The 24,077-nt window shown below is 35.1% G+C and overlaps 1 protein-coding gene across 10 annotated transcripts in view; it reads left to right on the top strand.

Annotated features, from left to right (window-relative positions):
- Positions 1-24,077, top strand: part of LOC118183479 (GATA-binding factor 2-like) — a 550,695-nt gene that overhangs the window by 489,216 nt on the left and 37,402 nt on the right. For all 10 annotated transcript variants that reach the window (XM_085813406.1, XM_085813403.1, XM_085813408.1 and 7 more), the window contains one exon: positions 21,715-21,840. In XM_085813406.1, coding sequence (XP_085669532.1) covers positions 21,715-21,840 — 126 coding nt within the window. The remainder of the gene's footprint in view (positions 1-21,714; positions 21,841-24,077) is intronic.

The raw sequence follows: 24,077 nt of genomic DNA, 5'->3' as shown, positions 1-24,077 counted from the left end.
ATTATTTACACGTTATGTATAAGAATATTTCGCTTTTAAGCGCTTGCAAACACGCTTCGCTTAATTTTTTAGCCTTCAATAATTTCCGTTGCTGCCAATGCCAATGATTTAAAAATTTCGGAGTTCCTATGGTTCAAAACCATCTACCTCCACATCAGAATTACTAAAAGCGAGCAGAAATAAGAAAAATTTGGCATAAGTGATTTACTTGATGCACACTAGAGGGAGCCACAGGCTCGAGAAAGTTTAGGGATAGAGATGAGAAAATAAAAACTTAAGTTTCATAATTTTTGAACATACAGGTCTTATAATTGATGTATAGAGAAGAATTTTGTTTTTAATTGACAGTTGGCTCTTCCGAGCTAAAAATGGGTAAAGTTGGGCTCTAGCACCTTTCGCTTTATTGAGAACACTTTCAATGTGAAGGCGCCAGGTTAATTTAGAATCAAGTACAACTCCTAGGTACTTGTAAGAATTTGACCAGGGAACATAATCGTCGAAAAACTTAGTTAGTTAATGGAAGGGTACGGGAGGGGGCTACGTTTGAATATCATAGCAGCACATTTAGCAACATTAATTTTGATTTTCCAAGTGATGAGCCAGTGCTCAAGGCTAGAGAGATAACTCTGAATGGTTTGGACCAAGTTTTCAAGGCGTTTGTGTTGAGCTAGGATGGCCGTATCATCTGCATAAAGTGCAAGAGTAATACTAGGTGATTTTGGTATGTCATTTATAAAAATGTTGAACAAAATTGGGCCTAAAAGTGACCCTTGGGGGACGCCGCTGAGTATGGGACGGGGTGCCGAAATGAAAGAATTAACTCGTACAGAAAAAGATCTATTAGTGAGGTACGAATTAATTATATGAATTAAATGGGCCGAAACGTCAAGTCGTATGAGCTTGATAATAATTCCTATATGCCAAGACCTATCAAATGCTTTGGCTATGTCAAGAAATAAAGCGCCAGTAAGCATTTTGTTACGAAACCCTTCGTGAATGAACTCCACTGTCCTCAGCAGCTGGTGCGTGGTGCAGTGTTTTGCTCGAAATCCAAATTGTTCATCAATCAGAACGTTGTGATTTCGGAGAAAATCATTCAGGCGTTTAAGTAACACAAACTCGTATATCTTAGATAACAAGGATAGGAGGCTGATAGGTCGATAATTTTGAGGGTTAGAAAGGCTTTGGCCTGGTTTTGGAATAGGCACAATAAGAGCTTGTTTCCAGCTTTGAGGAAAATAGCAATGCTGTATCATAAAATTTATAAGCATTACTAAGAAAAATAGATAGTTGGTGGGTAAATTTTTAATCATACGATTAGAAATAGAGTCCATACCAGGGGCTTTTTTGGGTTTGAGCTTGGTAATGTATTCACTTACCTCGCTCATGGATGTATAGTGTATATCTCTCGCGAAAGGCGAGGAGAGGAAACGTTCAACATCTTGTGGGAAAGAACTTGCGCTGTTCGCAAAAATTCCTTCATTATGTGGTGTAAATTGAGTTTGAAGAGAATCCGCAATTAATTCGGATTTCTCAGCGTCTGTGTGAGCCACCGCTGCGTCCGTAGCTAAGGACGGAATGTTAGATTTGTGTTTGCGTAGGCGGGCTGATGCGCGCCAAAGACTGTTATCATTGGTCGTTAAGGACTGAATGTAATTCGTGTGTTGTGATTGGAAGAACTGGTCACATGATGCCTTGATCTCATTTTGGAGAGTACGGAGTTGAATTTTTAAGCCAGGATTTTTATTTCTTTGCCAGAGTCTCCGTACTTTATTCTTTTCTTTAATTTTGAGTTTAATTTCTTGAGGTATTTTACGAAAATTGGGTCTGAGGGTGGGTTTTGATACTTCTTTATAAGTATCAGTTAGGGTGTTCGTTAATTGATCTACTGCTTTGTCAATATCATGGCTGGATTTAATTTCGAGGGAGGGTATGCTTTTAGAATTTAATTTAAAGCGAAAATTGTCCCAATTTGTAGAGACGAGTGCCGGAAAATTTTGAGTAAAAATAGTACAGCTAAGGTCGATGGTTACGGGGTTGTGATCTGATGATAAACAATTTTCAACAGTCACTTGATATCCAAAAGGGATGTTTCTAAAGAGTGCCAAATCTATAAAAGAGGGGGCACCCCGTGAACCATATCTAGTGGGGGAATCCGGCGCAATGATTTTAATTTGGGCGCACTGAGCCCATTTTAGGAGGCCACGACCAGCAGGGTTTGATCTATGGCAACGCCAATGCTGGTGGTGACAATTTAAATCACCAGCTATGATAAGATTATTTGAAAAATTGAGCAGTTTATTAAAATCGACCACAGGAAAATTTCCACCTGGTGGAAGATAGGCAGAGATCATGACTAGGGATGGCGAATTTTGAATAAAAATTTCGATAATTGTTGCTTCAAGTTTGCTCATATTTGGAGTGTCAATTCTGCGATGCGGGATTGAATTTTTTATGTAAATACAAGTGCCACCATGATAAACATCACGTGTATTCGAAGCTTGCCTGTCATTTTTATAAAGTGCATAATTTACAAGCTTGGGAGCTCTCCCTGGCTGGAGTTTGGTCTCTTGGACAAAAATGATATCAAAATCCTTCTCTTCTACATAGTCTCTAAACTCATGAAATTTGGAAAGAATGCCATTTGCATTCCAGGTGCATAGTTTAAGATTTTTCAACCCTTTCAAAGTATTGAATTTTAATGGATGTGGGAATCAGAGAATTGGAGAGTGACATAGCTCTCAAAGATGTAGTAGGCCGCGTCAGCACCAGATGGAGCCACTCTGAGCTGCGGTAAGGCGTTTTTGAATGCCAAAAGTAATTTGCTCTGGTCAATACCAGGCTGGTTAGAAATTTGGATTATAGCCAAAAGGATTTCGGTGCAATTTAGATTCGAATTTACTCCAGTGGGGACCGATAAATTTGGAATAAGTGGGGGTGCAGTCTGTTGCATACCCGTAAGGGCAGCAGAGTAGGATACTCCAGGACGAGTATTATTTGCACTGGGAGTGTGTGCAGCCGGCAGTGTTGGAAATGAATTGTGTTGTATATTAAATTTGTTCGTGTTGCCAACGGTCTGACTGGGTTTTGTACTTGGCTTTGGTGGTTGACGATTTTTGGATCCAGGGAATCTTGGACAGGATCTCCAGTTTGCTGCGTGGCTCCCGGAACAGTTGGCACATTTGTTGGGTTCTTCGAAGGGCTTGGTGCATTCTTTCGCCTGATGCGGACCAGCGCATCTAACACATCGTTGGGGTAACGTGCAGACCTCCGAAGAATGAAAGAATCCCTGGCAACGCCAGCATTGGGAGGGACCTTTCTGCCCTTTGAAGTGTTCCATCACCACTTCTGTGCCAAGGAGTTCGGTGACTGAATATATTTCCGATGCTTTGAGGCTGTTATGTATCTGGAGATAGAAGAGTGGCATCGGCATTTTTGTCTTGAATTTTTTCAGCTGCGATATCTTATGGATTTTAAAACCAAGTACTTCGACCGCAGTCTGCACAACGTTGATCGGTGTGTTGGAGGGTAATCCCCTAATGACCACTTTGAGTGGTCTGTCAGATTTTAGTGTGTGTGACTTAAATTGAATGTTGTTTTCGGTGAGAAATCTAACGACTGTCCGATAATCTGTTTCGTTAGTGGTGGTGAGGCGTAGAAATTCAATGTCTTGTTTGGATTGGACACTCGGTGCGTGTCTGCGTAGCTGATTCAGTAAAAAGAACCAATCAGCACGCGGTTTAATGAAGATGGGTGGTGGTGTCTGAGTTTTAGGTGTTGTAGTTTCAGCCGGCTGCTGCGTTAAGTTTTCTGTGGTTTCTGTGACGTTTTGAATGTTAGTGTAAGAGTTTGTAATTGTAATGTTGTTAGAGTTTTCTTTAGTGTTGGGTGGTTTCTTTGCAATCAAATGTTTAGGGGGGATTGCAAAGCCGTCACTGTCGACTGGCCTGGATCTTTTTTTGGTATCAGTCTGAGAAGTTTCTTTGGGTGGGTCTGAGGATGAGGGTGAGGTAGATTTTGGATTATTGTTTTCAGGTTCAGAGGTTTTGGTGGTCTTTTGAAATTCCTTAATGAATTCATCTTCTGTAGCTGGTAGAGTGAAGAGGTTAATGTTGAGGCGGGTGCAAAGTGTGTGTAAGGAAAATAAAATTTTCTCACCCTCATCCTGTAGTCGTTTCATCATCAGGTCTTTGTTGGGAGTTTCAGATCTCTGTAGACGCTGAATGTCGAAGAGAAGATCAGTGTGCCGGGTCTTTAGCGCGTATATTTGAAGTGCACTTTTTGAGAGTTCTTGGGCTGAAGGAGAAGCAGGAGGAGTTGAGTTCGTAGTATCCATATCTGTAAGAACTTGCAAAGGTTGCGAAGTCGAGTGATTGCCTGCTGGCGGCGCCGTATTCGTGGTATCCGTTTTCGCATTGCGGAGCTCTGAGCTCGCACGTCTGTCGCTCGTGGCGTCCATGACGCGAATCCTCAATTTCCGTTGCTGTAGACTCTTCTTGTGTGTTGTTGTCTTGTGACTTATCTCACTTGCCTGACAGTAACATCAGAGCAAGTCTACGAAATTCGTTGTGGCAAGGAGAGCAAGATTGCACATGTCGATGGCAAATGTCTTGAGCACCATACAAATGATAGTACGACTCAGTTCCGTCCCAAATTTTGATGGAGAGTACTCGGGGGGACGTGTCCGAGGGTCTCCAACCCTTCTTTCTCAAACACCAACCTCTCGAGAAGACTTCTGGTTCGCCACATATTTAAAGTAGTGCCCCCATGCCGCAAAGACATCTACATCCATCCATTCCTACTCCGGGATTCCAATCCGGTCCCTTCGGCACTTCAGTTGGCTCCCATAACTAATATACCATCTGGGCGGCAAAACTTATAACATTACTGAAAAATTAGTAGATAATTTAATATTCTTGTCATATTTCTAAAATATAATAATACGATTTTTAAGTACTTTAATGCAGTTTGAGTTTTTACGACACAATACGTTTAAGCAGAATTCAATTTCTTCCCTCGAATTACACTTATAATTATTATACCTTTTGTTGTTGGCCCATACGTTAAGAAATAGATGTGACGATCTATTTAAATCTTAAGATCGTTTGGATAAGTTATTCTAAAAACATAGTTTAAACATGCATTTTTAACTGCCAACGCACGCACGGTAATTGCGTAATTGTGCAGAAAATTCTTTTGATGAAGTAATTTTCTTTCATAGTCAATTAGAGCAATTATTATCTGAATCAAATATGTAATTCAGTTACGGTAAAAAATAATAAAAAATAAAAACATAATAATCAATAGCTTAACAACAAAACTAATTTAATGCCTTATTAAGTATTTAATATTTCAATAAACCGCTGTGGCAGTTATTCACCTTTAACATTTATTTACCTTAACCATAAATAATGATTTAGAAAAACAACAGTTTGTCTATGTCTTGAATAAATAAAAATCTTTTTCTTTTACCAGATTTAATGATATAAATTTCTAAAATACTTAGAATTTATGTCTCTCTTTTCACGTGGTGATTAATCAAAGCAACTTAATAAAAAGTTAATCAGTTGGAATATTTAGGTATATCTAATTCGAATTTCCAAATATCTAAATTGATATACAGAAACATGAATGGGAGGATTTAATTCTACATTAACATGTATACGTTATTACTTACATTCAAAAGAAGTAAATAGATGAGAACACAATTTTCAAATTATTTTGCAGATAAGGTCATCATTTGTATTTTGGACATTAAAAGTTGTCTTTAATTACACTTCTCTCCCATGTTATATTTGCATTTCTGATCCAAAAGGACATAACTGATTTTATGGCCTACTCTAAGAATATTTTGATCCAGAGGTAACACTAATCTTGAAATTTACAAGACGAAATAGCTGAGTGTGGGAGCTTCGTTCTACTTCGCTTATCGCTTTTGTGGGCATTTTTGCCACAACACGATAAAGAACCAACTGGAAATTTTAACATCTAGAAAAAAGCAATAAATAACATAATTAAAATACCTTAAACAAGTTACGTGAATGGGTAATACCTCTCTCAGCAGCAATGGGGAGGGGGGAATACGTTAAACCGCTTTAACCTTCCATTTGATGAAAAAGAGGCCTTAGAAGCCCTCACGAGTTATGAATTCATTTCACTGCCAACAATAAGAATGCTAATATCAGACATTCCATATAGTGATGGAAATTTCATGTAATATGCATTTCTGTTAAGTGATTCCGATAGGTTTTAAATGTACGCCCCTTCCTCATCTTACCCAACGAACCTTCCTTAATAGGCCCCAGTACAGGCATAATGCAAAAGTGGGAAGACCAGAATACCATCAATTAACCGAAGCAGAATAAAGTTTATTTTGTGCGCGAACTTGCTTGTTGGCACTCAACTGCAATTAGCAAACTTCTCGAATGCATACCTACTTTTTTTCTTTTTCGTTTACCTTCGTCATTTGAAAAGACGTGATGAGAGCAGCACCTACTCGGGCGAGGAAGAGGGATAAGGAGGGGAGAGAAGGTCACTACCGTTTTTCAGCTTTGTTGACCTTAATTATTTTCAGTGTGGATAGAGGTTGTTAGTTATTGCTTTGCAGAAGAAAACCTCGCCATCATTCATCTCGGCTGCACATAGAGTCGGGTTGGTCTCTTTACCAGACCGTGCTGCAGACTGATTCGTTTTCATGGAACAGACAGACTATTTGGGAGGCAGCTCTTAGGAGTCGCCTGTGATGGAAATGAAAAATGCTTAGTTGCCCTCCCCTTCGAAAAAGACGAAAGCGGAACTCATCTTCTCGGGTATTATTAGTTAACGACAGAATTTTCACACTTCTAATTTTTAGCACAGGAGGCCTATTAATTTTGCTTTGGCATTTTACGTTGGTTCACTATAAATGTCGGTTCACTTTTCAAATGGTTGCCACCAAATATTAGAGTCCTGTGTTATATTTAAAGAAATTTTAAAAAATCTGAAATGTTTCAGATTTTAAATTACGTCCAAAGGGGCGTTTTTTAACATTTTGTGTGTTACCTTTCTTTATTAAATATCATGTTCCTCGCACTTAAACCATAAGATCCAGTGCAACAGCAATATCGCAAAATAGTTTTAAAACGAGCATATCTTTAGAATTTCCGATACAGAGACTCACGCGCTGGAGATAAAAATGTTTTTCTGCACAACGTTGCCATTGCTCGCTTTGAAATCCTTGAGTTTGTTAATCAAAAATTCGTCAAAGTTTTAAAAAATAGGAAATCGGTCATAAAACAAATTTCAAATTTCAAATTTGGTCTTCCACATGCTCATATTCGTTGGAGGATTACGTTATTCAAAATTCGATGACTCTATGTACCGTTGTTTTATCACAATACGAGAAATATACATACATTTATGCAGATTTTTCATTATTTAATTTCTTCAAATATAATGCAGGACTCTAACATTTTGTGGCAACAGTTTGAAAAGTGAACCGACATTTATGAGTCCGACGCAAAATGCCAAAACGAAACTAATAGTCCTTCGGGATTCAAATCCCTTTGGACTAATAATGAAGTATCTGCATAAATGTATGTATGTTTCTCGCATTGTGATAAAACAGCGGTACCGAGAGCCATCAAAGCGAGCAATGGGCAACGCTGTAGGGGGGAAAAAACATTTTTATCTCTAGCGTGCCAAACTGTGTATCAGAAATTCTAAATATATCCTCATGCGATATTGCTGTTGAATTGAATTTTATGGTTTAAGTGCCAAGAACATGATATTTAATAAATAAAGGTAGCACACAAAACGTTCAAATAACGCCCCTTTGGGCGTAATGGCAAATTCCGAAAACTTTAGCTGCCAGACTATATAAATCTCAGCTTTAGTCTGAAAGCTGATATTTTATATTAAATATATTTATATATATTCTGACTAAGAGGCCCTGAATCAGTTTGCGTGCGTCTGGAAGTGCAAGCGTATTGCATGTTCAAGTGCTTAATACAATAATGCCTCGTTTACCCAAAAGCTGGGTTATTCAGCCTCGTTTAAACTTATCTGGGCATATGCCTGTAAAATTTCCGGAAAATGTCTGGAAATAAGATACGCATACGACGAGCGGATTTCTTCAAAATCTTTCAGTTTTTCTTTCACCGGCAGTCGAGAATTGAATTCCTCAATTTCTAACTTCAAGATAGCGCTGTTAAGGCTTCTCGTAATCAATATTACAATGATTATCTACCTGTTACCTGGTAATCACTAAAATTTCTGTATATTTAATTTGCTTCCATCTTTGCTTTTGGATGTAAACATCCCTTTTTTGAGTGTATTTCTCTTAGCTATGATATCTAAAAGCAAATAAATGATGACAAAATGATGATGAAATAAATAAATGACAAACTAACATTATCATTTGCTTAAAAATGATCAAACAGCAAACACGGTAAGCAAGAATTAAAGAACAAATAATTAGTTGCGGATATTGTCCCCCCTTTCTTCGTTTGACTAAAAAATATAATTTAGTTTTGAAAAAAGTATTTAATCCTTGAAAACAACTTTTTTATTAAAATAAATAATGTAACGATGATAATAAATATTTTATTTGAATCATAAAAATCAGTTATCTAAGCTCACTTTTATTTTATATAATGGAACTGTATTGTATTTAACGCTTTATAAGAAATAAATATGTTACTCATACAACATAACTAAAGAATATAAAGTTTTATAATAAACTGCAATTTCTCCTGTTTATTATCTGTAGGTATAGAAATGTGATACAAATTAGTGATTTCATATTCCAATGGTCTCATTAAAAATTTTTCTAAATGATCTACCACAATGTTGTTCAGAAACTAGAGGAGATACGTACTGCAAAATAAAAAGTACTATGAAGAATTTTAGGTGATAACTAATGAGAGTATTATTAATAGTGTTTAGTGGTATTAACCATCACTGCAGCTGGCTTGTATTTCTTTTATGGATTCAGATGTTAGGTTGTTTGAACACAGCAAAGCACGCGAGGGCTACTTCCCTAAGGGAGATATGCCTTCATGAGAACTTTCTAAGAGAAACCGGCTTGTATTTACGCAGTGGATTTTGAAAGTCCTTCATATATGATTAATAAGATTATCACAGATGATTCCAGATTAGTAATATAACGTAGTAATAAAAGGTCTGCTAGGAGTTGTTTGCCTATTCATTTAATTCTAGCATACGCTCTAGCTTATTTGGTCTCGTATGATTAAAGTCCTTAATTACCTTGAGACTTTAAGAAACGATAATGCGAATTAATCATAAACATTAAAAAGAGGAGATTATCATTTACAAAGAATAATAACCAATAACAAGTAAGTATTATAGTAAAACACAGCGCTTCTTGCTCGAGTTTTGATTCGGCAAACTTTCGATACGAAAGCATTATTAATTTAATTAGTAATCAGCTAATTCAGAGCTGACAGAACCGCTTAATTCGCTAATAGCGAAGCCCCGCTAACGAAACAAGAGTCCGGAATTCTTACACTCCATTAAAATCATCTCACGATTAATCAGAGTCGAATCCAGTTTCAGAAGAATCACCTGTACTTGTATTCTGTCTCTCCCCCACACAGGAGAAAGGGGGGATATGTAAGGGAAGAAGACTAGGGAGGGGAAGGTCGAGGAGTTTCGTTTGGCTGTCGTTTCACGGTCGGATAATCTTTGACAGAAGCTTTGGAAACGACGTTACGGCGTCGTCAAGCCTACGCTTGCCTTCCCTTTTTCGTGTTATTCCCCTCTTGTCGAAACAGCAAGCAGATGCAAAGTCATAGAGATTTGGCGAGTTATATCTCTTTTGGCATCTTTAAATCCCGAGTGAAATTTGAATTGTGTTATTCTATAATACCCTACTATAAGACCATACTTCTAAAAATTACTTTCTTCTAAAAATCATATGTGAAATTTATGAAATGGAAGTTACGGAAATTCGGGAAAATTCAGTTAAAGACTGGAGCTAAAAATTTCTACACTTGAAAACCATTTTCAATAGGCAACTTTAAATATATGCATTATTTTACGTTGATGCAGGCCTTGAAAATTATGCAGTTTGTTTATTTAAATAGGTAAAACATACATGGACTCGTAATTGCATTAATCATGTGGGGAAAATCAGAATAGCATGCAGCTAAGTCTTTTCTCTGGATTCGAATTCAATAGGTTAGGTTATTTGGTTGCGGTAAAGCAGACGAGGGTTCTCTGCCTAAGGGAGACGAGGGTTCTCTGCCTGGTTATATGGGCGTTTTTGTTGTTTTCCTCTTGTGTAACGTGTATACGAGGCAGTTTTCTTTAGAAAGTCCTCCACAAAGGCATACCACCCCTTAGGCAGATAGCCCTCCAGTGCTTTGCCATAATTAAATAAACCAAACCAAACCAGATAATTTTCTAGCTGAAAACCTGCGGTTGGTTCAAGAGGAAGAAGTACATTACATAAACTTCCAGGGGGGGTCGCCCAGACGAGAAAGTGGTTAGTGACTCTGACTTCTATACCGAATGGCCCAGGTGCGAATCCGGAAGGCATGTATGTAAATTGTCCATCCCTTCACAATTGGACGCCAGCCCACCTAGTAGGTGCTTCCATAAGAAACAGACCACTGCTTCTAACCTTAGTAGTGGCCAGCGCCTGTAATGGCTTGTGCCCACCATCGGAAAAAAAAAAAAATCTTCTATGCTTGACTAATCTAAAAATTTTAGATTATTATAAAACGATTATCTTGTCTTAAAATTCACTTTTGAAATTATGTCTATCTTTTAAATAATGTTGAACATTTAAAACATAAATTAAGGCCGAGTGGTTAAAGTCGCTAAACACTGGTAGTTCGGTCCGATGTGCGAATCCCGCGAATGAGCTTACTGCATGTTTTTTTTCGGGGTTTTAAACTGCATACAAACCAGCTTTCCTTAGGAAGTCATCCCTCCCCTTAGGAATATAGCCCTCGGGTGCTTTGCCATTATCAAGTAAAAGCAAACCAAACCTTTGGATACTGGTTACTTTGATAGAAAATGTGATGCGATGATAGTTACGATATTTACTTCTAAGCGTGAATAAGAGAAATCGCCTTTCGTTAGCCTAATCGTTCTCAGTACTTTTTTTTTTTTTTTAAATTTCAGAGGGCCTATTGAAATATTTCTTTTTTCATTGAAATTGGCAAGAAGGAAAATAATGACAAAAGAGCAAAATTGGATGGGGGAAGAAGCCATTTTGCGCCTAAAACTTAACAAAACAATGATTAGGAAATCTCTAAGCCCAGATTTCTTAACATGTTTATTCTGGCTTCAAGTACATCTTCGATAAGCTACTTTGCAAAATCTAAAATTTGGCGACTTTTATTTATTATAGCAACCTTTTTCCCAAACAGAAAGAGGGGAACATCATTTCTCCGAGGGATCGGAATAAATGCTAAGTGAAAAAAAAGCAGATATTCTGTTCTTTTGTCGGGCTGAGTTCTGGTCTTTGCTTGTTACACACATCTATAACGGATCCTCCAGCTCGTTACACAGCTGAATAACTGGGGTCAAGTTCAGAGAGTGGCTCTTTTCACGGCCAGAGAATAAGAAAAGGGATATCGAAATCACTCTTTAATGCGTCTGCTATGACCTGAGGTTAATGTATGTCGCCTCATAGCCTTACCTAAAGTTAGGTTGCAAATCATAGTTGTTAGTAGCCTTATAATTCAGTTTTCTACCTAGAAAAAAATTGTATGAGGATAGAAAGATTTCAAAAACAAGATAAAGATACATATTATGCGTATCAGAATTTTCAAAACTGATTAATAGTCATGCATGAAATTGAAATAAATGACTACGAAATTCCTGTATTTTATTTCTGGGATAAAATATTTAATAGAATGTATTTTTCTATGCTATACGTTATGTCAAATGGAAAGAATCAAAAATAAAACACCATAGTAGTTTTCCGTATCGTTTTAGGAATTTATCGATTCAGGCATTTCTTCACTATTCATATAAATTAAGTATTTATTTTCATAATCTAACCTAATAAGCAGTTATAGTTATTTGAATATAAACCCATGAGGGTAGGGGTGTCACCGTGAATAAAACCCATGAGAGCCATCTTCCTAAGGGTAGGGGTGTCATCGTGAAGAAATTTCAAAGCGAAACTTTGTTACATTCATGTTACCACACGAGGAAAACCAATCATGCATCCAACCCGTTCACCTGGGTTCGAACCCGCGTCGAATTGGCAGTAAACAACGGTCTTAACCACTCGATTACTGGTGAGGTAGTAAGCTATTACGAGCTTTAAAGACTAATTGAAAATTACACCACATAAAAGCGAATTCTTCAAAATTTTTGTTAGAAGAGTAAAATAATAATAAATAAATAAATATGAAGAAAATATAAAAATCCAAATTATATCGATTCGTTGTGTTTCAATGATTCTAAATTATCTTCCTGAAACAACGATGAATAAATACAGCTGGTAGGAGGAAAAAAAAGAGCCTTATATTTAATTCTGTGTTTGCCCTTATGAAAACGTAATTAAATTTGTTTTCCTTGCCATTTAATGCATGCCTTATCCCCCCCCCTCCTTGAGAGAATGTCTTATTTACAATTGATACGTCGCATTTTCTCTCACTGTGGCTAGTCTGTCAGGTCTCTAATGCCACATTTCTGAGATTCTTATGGCGCTGGTTATTTGTGGCACATAAGTGTGTATTGATGATGTGTAAGTAGTCAAAAACGCATAAGTTTTAAGAATATAAGTATTTACGACGTTTTATTTCTCACTTTAAAGAACCAGACTGAAATTGCTAATCATTTTCTTTCCGTTCCTTTCTCTCCCCCTTTTTATTATTTTGTGCTGTCACTTCTGTGATATAGTAATTTTGCTGTATTATATATAACGACTTAATACGTGAGAATTTTAGTATGCAGCTGTCCTCTGCACTGTATTTTGGCAGATGTTAAATTTGGTGTCTAAGCACTCGCATACCTAAAAACAGACTTAGGCAAGCAAAATTTTTCTACGAGCAGTATAGCCTATACGATATCATATTTGTAAATTAGGCATTTGTTAGATCTCACCATGCTACCTCTTAAGAAAAACTCTCCCTAGTTTTGTGTCTTCTCTTACTATTCGTAATGTACGCCTAAAAATGCGGTAGCGACAGCTTTTTAACGCCCGAAAAACACTTAAAATTTCCTTCGATCATTACTTACAGCGACCCCCAGACTGCCACCCTCTTTTACCAGTCTGAGCAAGATTCGACTAGAAAATTAATGGTTTCCCGGGTTCGCCCGTTTAAGACCCGATTCACGTATCTTCACGAAGCAACGGTCGCCAGTTTGTGGCGTTTTCCTGGAGAAATGGCATAAGTGGATGCAGAAGCAGAAGGCTCCGTTGGTGGGTCGTCACGCTCTTGCTTGCATATTAAATGGCTTTCAATAAGATAGCTCTTATCACACGCGTTAAAAGTCTACCTGTTGAAAAGGTCGGAATTTCTGTTAACATTCGCTTAGATTTCTTTTTTCAATTAATAATCTGTAATTTGATTTCATTATCTATTTTTCCTATCTGAATGTATTCAACTGCTCGAGACGAAAATGGAAATTTTGAAAAAAAAAAAAAAAAAAATATCAAAAATATTTAGTTTATAAATGCATTGAATTAAATTTACAAGATAAGGATATCTCAGATACAGGGTGCTTTGTTGTCGATTTATCAACTGCATTTGACTGTGAACTTCACGACATTTGAAGCAGAAGTACGTCCTGAATACCATCTACACCTAAAAGGCTTGGGTATTAGCTCTCGAAGTCACATTTTAGTCCTTGTTTTTTTGTTTTGGAAGTCTGTTAAAAGGAGCTTTATCAAAGACTCGGCTGGCCTAGTATAACTATTTTTATCATTTTATAGTGTGTGTAAAGAAAAATTTGACCGAATATGCATTTTCATACAGATATTGATTTCCTTGAGAAAATTTCATTCAATATATTATATAATTTAGCTCATTCTTAAGAATATTCATTATTATCACCTGCTCACTAATCAATGATAACTTAATTAGTGATATTAGTATAATACACAACACGTTTTTTCACTTAACTGTAATGTACTGCGAGTTAAATGCTTTATTCCTTTTTCGATGTATTTATGTTGGAAATTATGTAAGTTTCTCTAGTGGGTGGAAAAGTGTGTTTTGTTTCTATTATACGTTCCATTTTTTAATTTATATTACGTGAGAATTCTAAAAATCTATAAATACACCATTTCCTGTTCCACAATGAATTATGTAGGAATTTATTCTAATTTATGTAGGAATTTAAACCACTTAAAAGCAGATTCGTCGTGGATTTAATCATTGAATCTTGGAGGCTTCCGAATATCGAAAACTTAAATCTGTTAGAATTTGTTGGTAAAAATGAAATAAAAAAAAAAAACTTTTAATTTTATTATATAAGGGGAAGCTAAGATTTTGTGCTTTTAGTAGTGGTTGTAACGGTAGTATAGTAGTAGCTAAAAAAAGTGCGGAGCAATATGAGTTCACTTTGTTTTGAAAAAAGGTAACTTAGACTTCCTGCTTTGGTATTGTAAGTAATGGGAGCTTATTTACAGCACCGAGAAATTAACCTTCTGAACTAAAATTTACTGCATAAATTTTAAACTGCAATTAAAAATTTTTTTTCTTATTTGATAACAGAAATGCATCAATAACAAGTAATTTTAAAAAAAAATTAAAGTCAATTCCTTCTTAGGTCAACAAAAAAACAATTTTAAAAATACAAAAAAAATTAAATTAAAAGTTTTTTAAAATTTTAATATGTGAAAAAACTGTTTTAACATCAAGTGTCATCCACTACAAGTTTAAAAAAATGTATTTGAACTTGAGTGGATGAATAAAAAGTATTTTATTAACGATTGTAAATTTGAACAAGCTATATAGAGAGTGAAGAAGATATAGGGAGAGTGTGAACTAATAGTAGGAATTTAAAAATAAGTCTTTGGTTCGAAATCTATAATTTTTAGTTCTAAATACATTGCTAAAAGAAAACTAAAAAACTATTAATGTATAATTGCATTGGTAATTTTCTTTTTTTTTATGAATGCTGTAGTAAAAGTTCAATTAAATTTACCCCAGAAATGAATGGAATTTTCAGAGGTTTAATACAGTTGCTCAAACTTACATTTGTCTATTTAAATTATTAAGCAGTATCGATTTAAATCGACCGAATAAATCTTTGATAATCTAAGATTTCTTTTTGTTGCTTATAAAATAACATCTAGAAAATTCAAGTTTTACAACTCGAGTTTTATTTAATTTCACTATAAAGAGGTTCGATGTATTGAGAGATAACACAAATAATTTTTTATCAGCAGCGAAAGTTCTCATGTATTATTATGTAGTAAATCAGCTTAAAAAAAATTTATATCTTTGGATCAATTCCACTCAAGTTATTTATCGCTTATGTATGTGTATAGACATGAATATAGACTACATACGCTTAATGTGATGCAGCAGTTTCGAACAGAGATTTTTCATCTACCTGTCTCATTGTACTCATTAAAGCTAAGTGTTTTAAATTATACGAGGGCTATCCAGAAAGTAGATTACGTTTTGGAATAAAAAAATAAACAAAGTATAGGAAACAAATTTTATTATATACAGATGAAAGCCACACTCAAATACTACTTTTCTACATAGTCACCATACAAATTAAGGCATTTATCGTAGCGATGTACGAGCTTGGAAATTCCTTCGTCGAAAAATTCGGCCGCCTGCGCCTTCAACCACTTCGTTACCTCTTCTTGCCTTCCATCTTGCACAAAACTTGTGGTAACCAAGCTTTTCGCTGATAATTTCGTGCAACAAACTTCGCGAAATTTGTGGAAAACTCAAAGAAAGTTCCGTTATTGTGAAATTTCGATTTTCACGGACTTTAGCATCGACTTTTTCGAGAAGTTCGGCGGTCACTATGCTGGGTCTCCCACTTCGATCTTCGTCGTGAACATTGGTTCGGCCATTTTGAAATCTTATGACCCACTGACGCACTCCACCTTCAGTGATAATGTTGTCCCCATACACTTCACGAAGCTGCCGATAGATTTCTATCGGTTTACAGTTTTTTGCAGTCAGAAACCTTATTACTGAGCGCACCTCGCGGGATTTTCAATTAACGCAGACATTTCAAACCGTCACAGTATCTGAACGGAGCACAGCACGAACCTCTCACTAGCACGGCTAGATGCAGACTGAGCTGCGCAACGCTCTGACCCCAAGATGGCCGCGCTAGCCCCGCCCCTAGCGGACACAGACGGAAACGTAATCTACTTCCTGGATGGCCCTCGTACATTCTACAGCTCTTGCGGATCTCATTAAATTGCATGATTTTCCAAATATATACCAACTTTGGCAAAGCTTTTACTTTAAACAGGAAAACGTTTTAGAAACTCCACATATCATTTAACATTAAATATTATCATAACCGGAATGGGAAATTGTAATGTAAAGAAATTATTCTTTATTTATTTTTATTTGCTTTTTTTTTTCCTTTTATTTTAGAAATTAATGTGAAGTAATTTTTAAATTGCACGCATGTTTCGAATAAAGTGATTTAAAATAAAAATTTTAGTATTAATGTAAATTTAATTTCCCACAGTAACTCGGTCAGGATTTGGCATACCGAAGCTTCAGTGCAGGATTAATTTGGCAACGTACAACAACTATTTCAGCCCCTTTTTAGTTACTATTTCTTTATCGTTATCGTATATTTGTAGCTTGTTGAAATTTTGTTGGCTTCGGCTTACAGAGAAAAGAATGTAATATTAAAACTTTCGTATTTGTTCATCAAAAGTTAGCGATTACTTTTAAACAATTTCTTTTTAATTTCTTTTAAATTTTTCTCTTCATTTTAAAGGTAATAACTTAATTAATACATTTTTACAAGCATAAATATGAAAGAAACGAAACCCCGTGAGTTCATAAATTATCGATCTTTTACAGGCATTTCTCACACATATATATCCAGTATTTTGGGTTTTAATTTTGGATGTTAATTTTTGGCATTTGTACAGAAAAAAAAAAAAAAAAAAAAAAAAAAAAAAAAAACATCATCCATGAGATCTGAACGGTTTTCTTTTAATTTCAATAAAAGCCTTTAATATTTTAAGCCATTCTCATCATTTTGCTGACTTTTCTGTCAAATTAAATTATCATTTGGTAAGAAAAGTACACAATATACACTAGATAACCTATCGCTTGGTATTGCTTTGATTTTTATATCAGAATCTCTGGCTGCAGAATTTATCTTGTAATGTGTAATAAAAAATGAGGTAGATCATTGACGAATCAGTAGAATAATGAATTTAATACACTGGACTAGGTATTTTGGGAATCAAATTACTGTATCTAGCAGAAAATGCATTCTATCTTTCCAGGGAAACTTAAGTTCCAGGGAAAGTTAAAACTATATTATGCAGGTAATTGTTTTAAACGCAGGATCAATGTATTTTGAAATAAATTTTAGAGAATATTATGCATGATGTTGTCTGTACATATTCGTAATCAATCATAACAGCTGTTTAAATTTTCAAACAAACCTGTACCTCTCAACCGAGTCGAATCTTAAAATGAATCACTGAAATCTGGCGAAAACATTACGTCGTGGCTTGCTAAGTTGAATTAGACCACTTTTTATCGGAAAGTAACTGAGAATGAGTAAACGAAAGAAGACTAAGTAAGCAGTCGAATATAAAATTCGGTGGATGTATGCCGGCGGTTGAGAAAAATGATTATTCTTTTCTGTTTATTAGTTCGCGGTTGCAGGCAACAGCTACCAAGTCCAAGGTGAAACTCGAGCTGAATCTCAAATCGCAGCAGATGCTTTTTTCGATTTTGTGTTGCGTACGTTCACAAACAAAGAGAACAGACTTTTCTTGCAAAGACCATTGATGTTTCTTATTTTATATAATGCTTTGTTCCTTTCGTTACTTGTCGGAAACACTTTACTATTTTCCTTTCTATTCGAAAAGAGCAAAGAAAAATTTTAGTTAAATACCATACTAAGACGAATTCTTTAAAAGGATATCAATTAAAATCATGTGTGCGTTAAAAAGGAATTTTGAACAATGTGTATTTGAGCTGCGCAATTTCACTTAGATGAGAATTTGTTTTATCAAATACTCGTATGTTGAAAATTTTTTGAAGGTTTATGGTAATTTCAAAAACTAGCAGACAGGAGGGCATAATCTAATAATAGTAAAAAAAAAACGGGAAAATAATATATACACAAAAGCTTAGAATCTTTTATATCAAACGTTAATAATATGTATTATTTTATCAACTGAAGAAACATAAATGGTTATACAAGTTTGTGTGAGTATAGACAGGTGATTCATTTTGCAAGCTGAGTTCGTATATTTAGCTATCCGTAATATATATGTATCACAATTCCAAAACTCATTTTCGCTTCCACTGAATTGTATTAGTAATATGTATATATATATTCCTTGTAGCAACCTTTATTCTAAAAATGTTCAATCTAATAAATAAATAAAAAAAGAGCGTTTTGAGCACCAGCAATCCAACATGATTTGGATTCTTTTGGAAATCTGGTTGCCTTAGTCAATATGATTATCGATGATGTATCGTGCCAACGACAGACACAGTTATGTGCAAAACAATGTTATCCAGGAAGAACTTAATATTGTACAACTCGGTACTTTCTATTACCATTTGGCCAGAAAATTCCATGTTCAAATGAGAAATGTCTCAAACTCTGAAATCGGAATCTACAACTATATTACAGTAGTATGACCGACAAATAAAGACCTATGTAATTGATGGAAAAGTAATGTATCACGCTTTGTCTCTAAAAATATTATAAATTTTAGGCTGTATTTTTATTAATTTTGTATTTCTATTTGTATTTATTATACCTTTTGTGTAAATATGTTATTACTTACTGAAATTGGGTGATTAGCATTTACCTTATGAATTATGCACCAACTCAGCAGCTTTCGTTTTCCCCTGCTCTCAGTTTTAGTATTTTAAATTCAATGTAAAAAGAAATCATTAATATTTAATCATTAGTCAAGATAATTGATCTAAGTTAATCTCAGAATTTAAATCTTAATTTTCAGTTTAATTCGATTAGAGGTACAGTTTCGTACCCGGGCACCCTGGTGTTTGACCCCGTTAAATTTGACACAGACGCAATTCTGAGCTACTCGTCACAATAAAATTCGTGGACTTGTTCTGATGCTACAATCCGCAAATGAGATAAATCGCAACAGCAAAATACTGGACAGTTTTATTCATATTCGTCTTAAAAAGATCGCTGCCGTGACAAGTTCTCTCCCCGTATTGTATATTTTCGATTAATTGCGTTGCCGATAGAAATTTCGGCCGACGGCTAGCGAAGTCAAAAATTATGATGCTGGTGTTTTCGATAGCGCTGTGATAGGAAGCCTCAGTGCTCTCCAATAATTGTGTTTTTAAAGAGCTGGTGGTACAATAATTTCTTTAAGAAATATGTTTTTAATATAAATTACAGGAGCTAAAAACCTTTGCTTTAAAACTGATTTAAAAAAAAAAAAAAAAAAGATTTTCCAGATTTTGTGAATGTTTCCTTTCTGAAATCAAAACTATGTGACTGAAAAAAAAATAAATTGACAGATACAACAATATAATAAAATCTGCTGTTCAAGTCTCAGCTTTAATAATGCTAAAACTTACTCTTGTATTTTGACAAGTCAGGATTGCATTAAGGATCAAAATAGGATTGAAGGGACAAAATGATAAGGGAAATGCAATCCTCATCACCCGGAACGCAAGGATCTGGATCCAATTTTCCCATGCCAGATATTGGCTACGGTCTTTTTTTTTTTTTTTTTTTTTTTTCTGTCTATGCACGAGTGGATGAAAAGGACTGCAGATAAAACGTACAATCCTCTCCAGACTTCCTGAGAACTGCAAATAATCGCTTATAAGCTTACTTAATTCGAGCTTTCAAAGTACTTTCAATCTCAATCAGTTCCTCTGTTTTATCGCCGTGTCTTCTGCTTCACAATCTTTGTAGTTTTTGTCTTAAGGATTACGCAGATTCGGTATAAAGAAAAGATGGCAATAGAGCTGTGAGAAAATATGGAGGAATTAAAATATTTTATGACAGTTTCGATTTTTTAAATTAGTATGTAAAATGCCTTTCAACAAACGAGTCTTTGCATCTAGCGAATCGCTTTGCATCGTAGGCAACCTGTAATCTCATTGATTGCCTATGCATATAAGTTATTAATAGCTAAAAGCTGAATTCAGTGGCGCAACAGCCCTAGTGGGCTAAGTGTTGAGTCCCAAAGTAAACTTGGTACTCATTTGATCGACCCAAGGGATGGAAATCAAGGGATGAAAAGCTGAGTCGACCTTGCCAAGCCCGGGGATCGAACCTCGGACCTGTGGTGTTGCTGTACGATGCGCTAGCGGGCGTCAATTAATAGCCACATTTTCCTAATTTTGTAAACATTTTACCTCGAAAGATATTTCTTGATTTTATTTATCCAGGTTTCTGTTGTTTTCATTATATCACTCTTATCGATTAGTTAAGCTTTTTGTTTGCAAATTTTAACATTATCATTGGCCAAAAAAATTTGTGTGCGTGATATGAGCGTCTTGAGTGAGAGTTACATAAGAATCACAAGATAGAGATTAATTCTGGAATTATGTATTTCAGAGATGTTCATTGAAAACATAGTATTATTTTTAGGATACAGAGGGAAAATACTTAAATTTAATGGAAGGGGAATAACTAAGAATTATGATAGAAAGAAGAAATAACCAAATAATATTATCGTGATTAGTAATTATTTTAATGATAATAGCTAATAACCAAATTAAGTAGGATCTCAAGCAAATTAATGTGAGATTTTTATCTTACTATATTGGGAAGGCATGAAACATAAGAACACATTGGGATGGCATAAAATCAGTAAATGTCTTAACTACTGTATCCGTAATATATTTAGCCCACCATGCAACTTACTGGATAAGACCAGTAAACACTGATAACTGAACAAAGTTCCAAATTCTGGCGAACAAACTGGCTGCATGGTTGTTCGCAAATCTCAGCGAACAGACTGCATGCAGATTTTCATTGATTTTTTTTCCTTTCATAATTCGAGTACAAGGCAATGTTTCTCAGAAAGTCCTCCATGAAAGTATCCTTCCCTCAGGGATTATACTCTAATATACCTATTTGTAATTTAATGACTCCAGATCTCTAGGTAAACAGTTAGTGTGTTTCTCGAAATTCAAACTACATGTATTAAAATCCTTTACTACACATATATTTAAATAATAATTTAGGAAACAGAATAATAATATTTCTTGTACATTATTAGGTGGATCTAAAGGCAGGTAGATGAAAGCTATGTAAATTAGCAGTCTAACTTAAATTAGTTTTGCCCCTTAACTCGTCATTTAATTTTGGGTATTTTCCCTTTCTGTACTAAAAATAGTAACTGCTCATAATAAACATCTCTGGATTGCATCACTTTCAAATTAATTCATGTCAAGTGATTTTTACATAATGCTGGAGATACTGTGAATTTGCATACAGTACAGTAATGCTTCAGTCTCCAATATTTGTGAAGAATGGTGTATAGAGTAAATATATTGAAATATCAGATTTCGCTAAGTCTGACATTAGTACTCTAATATTGTTAATTTTTCTTTGCAGTCTGCGGCGAGGAGAGCAGGGACGAGCTGTGCGAACTGCAAAACGACTACGACCACTCTCTGGAGACGGAACCAGAATGGAGAACCCGTCTGCAACGCCTGTGGTCTTTACTACAAACTACACAACGTAAGTAGTGTTGTTGTTATTATTCCTTAAAAACAACGCAACGTAAGTGTTGCTATCATTTATTTCTACGAACTGAGTGACAATGGATGATTGTCTTTTCAGCAATTATAAATGTGGCCTTTCCTAATGTTTCGACGTCGATTTTTTTGTTTGCTTCTTATACAAATTCCGATTTCATATGCAAGAGGACATCTAAGTAATTGTGTTGATAAGTGCATAAAGTTAACAATTTAAATATGTTCCATTCTGACCCTATCACTGATGTTACAGTATTTGAAAAGTTATTAATTCTATCTTTTTTTTATTTATAATTCATGACTAATTTACCATTGGAAATCTTATTAGTAGAAATTTTGTGCTCTAAAACAGAGTATAATATATAAGAGTTATAATCTCTGTGAGGAGCATATAAGAATGAAACTGTTAAGGGAACACTTGGAACAGCGTGTATGTTTGTTTGTGTATTTGAATACGTTAAAACAATAAGAGAAACAGTCTTTGGTGGATGTCTTTCTAAAGTCACATGTCTCATATTTGTGTTACAAATAAGGAAAATTATTTGGAAAAGACATTATAAAAAGAGTACCAATTCCAAAATAAATAACTAAATAAAACATCATCTTCTAAGGTATTTTATACCTCTTTAATATGTGCCTTCCCGACGTGATTTGAAGTACGTCCAGCTAGCATTTTGAAGATCCGGAGTTCGAATCTCGGTGGGAGTGCTGCGCATTTTTCATGTCTCCTACGATAAATCTGATGACGCTCTTAGCCAATTGCATTCTTTCACAGATTTGCAGCCATCTTTCGATTGATAAATTTGTACCGTACCTGTTTGTTTGCTCTTACGCTAGTCGAAGCTATTCATTTATTTCTTAGTGCCCAGTTGGCAACCAAGGCACTGAGAAGTATGCTAGCATTTTATACGAAGGTGCAGTTATGGTTTTACCAGCATATTATAAATAGCTCATCGCAAATATGTCTGTACGTTGTTTTAGTTTCTGTTTTGATGTACTGATAGGAAATTTATACATGCAGTACTCTTTCATGGTTTCAGAAACTATAGTACAGTAGAATCTCGATTATTTCGAGGTAACTGGGACCATAACCATCTGGAATAACCGAAAACGTGGTTTTAGAACAGATTAAATTTTAAATCATTTCAATTTTTCTTTGGACGAGGATTTCTGAAATTGTTAATTGGAAATTCTAGAAGTAAGTGCACAAGTACTATTAACAATTTAAAAAACTGTTTTTATTATTAAGAAAACCATTGTTTCCTTTACTTAAGGAAATAATTTACACCTTTTTATTGCCTGTCACAAATTTCAGTGCAACCTCGAGTAAATAAACTCCATTATTGAAGAGCATTATTAATTGAATATTCAATTCGTGAATGCCGAATTTCTTACACCCATTTTTATGAAACTTTATTATTGTTATTATTATTAAAGTCTGTTGCCCCCCCTTTTTTTTGTGATAACTCACACCAGTTTTGACCAATAAAATGTCCATGGGATAAACATTAAGAAGGTGCTGTATAAGGAGCTTTGCTTAAGACTTCAGTATGCCAACTGCCATTTTGTCCGTTTCCATGTCATTGCCATCCCAGGCATCTCTCCCATCATTGCAATTTGTATTGTGCTCTGGATCTATGGCACTAATAATTTCTTCTTCATTCAAACTTCTTTTGCTGTTTTCTACATTTTTCGATTCGGAACATCATCTTGAGTGATGTCTTCGCATCCTTTTACCTTTTAAAAGTTTACGAATTCATTATCATTGGTGTCTGATTTCTGGTGTTAATTAGGTCTTTAAGCACATATTTTTTTTTTTATCTTAATGTACAATAAGAATTATCACTATTAAGAAAGGCCACAAGATTCATCATTGAGAAGATAATACACGAATGTTTCTGGTTTTCCTTGAGCCCTGTCTAATGTTATAACATTTTGTTCATGATTCTTTTTAAACTGATTACCGGTGTTCGGTTAACATATTTTTTAAAAGTGACAGTTTTACTCGCATGTAGAAATGATACCTCGAAATTCATGAAATGACAAAAACTTTCTTTAGAAGACTAATTTTCTAAGTCTGCTGCAGAATGCAAGATGAACTGCATTCTTTTTCTTCAGGCGTCGACATTTTTATGTTGTTACCACTACAAAGGCACATAAAGGATTTCAACGGCAAGGTTGAGCATGAAATTTAAATAGTTTTCCCAGAACAATTAATTC

This window comes from Stegodyphus dumicola, chromosome 3, assembly GCF_044657685.1.
Source record: "Stegodyphus dumicola isolate Sdum_Otavi_A_Nest chromosome 3, ASM4465768v1".
NCBI classification, from domain to species: Eukaryota; Metazoa; Arthropoda; class Arachnida; order Araneae; family Eresidae; genus Stegodyphus; species Stegodyphus dumicola.
The sequence above is the reverse complement of the archived record's forward strand: the minus strand, read 5'-3'. Positions and strand labels throughout refer to the sequence as shown.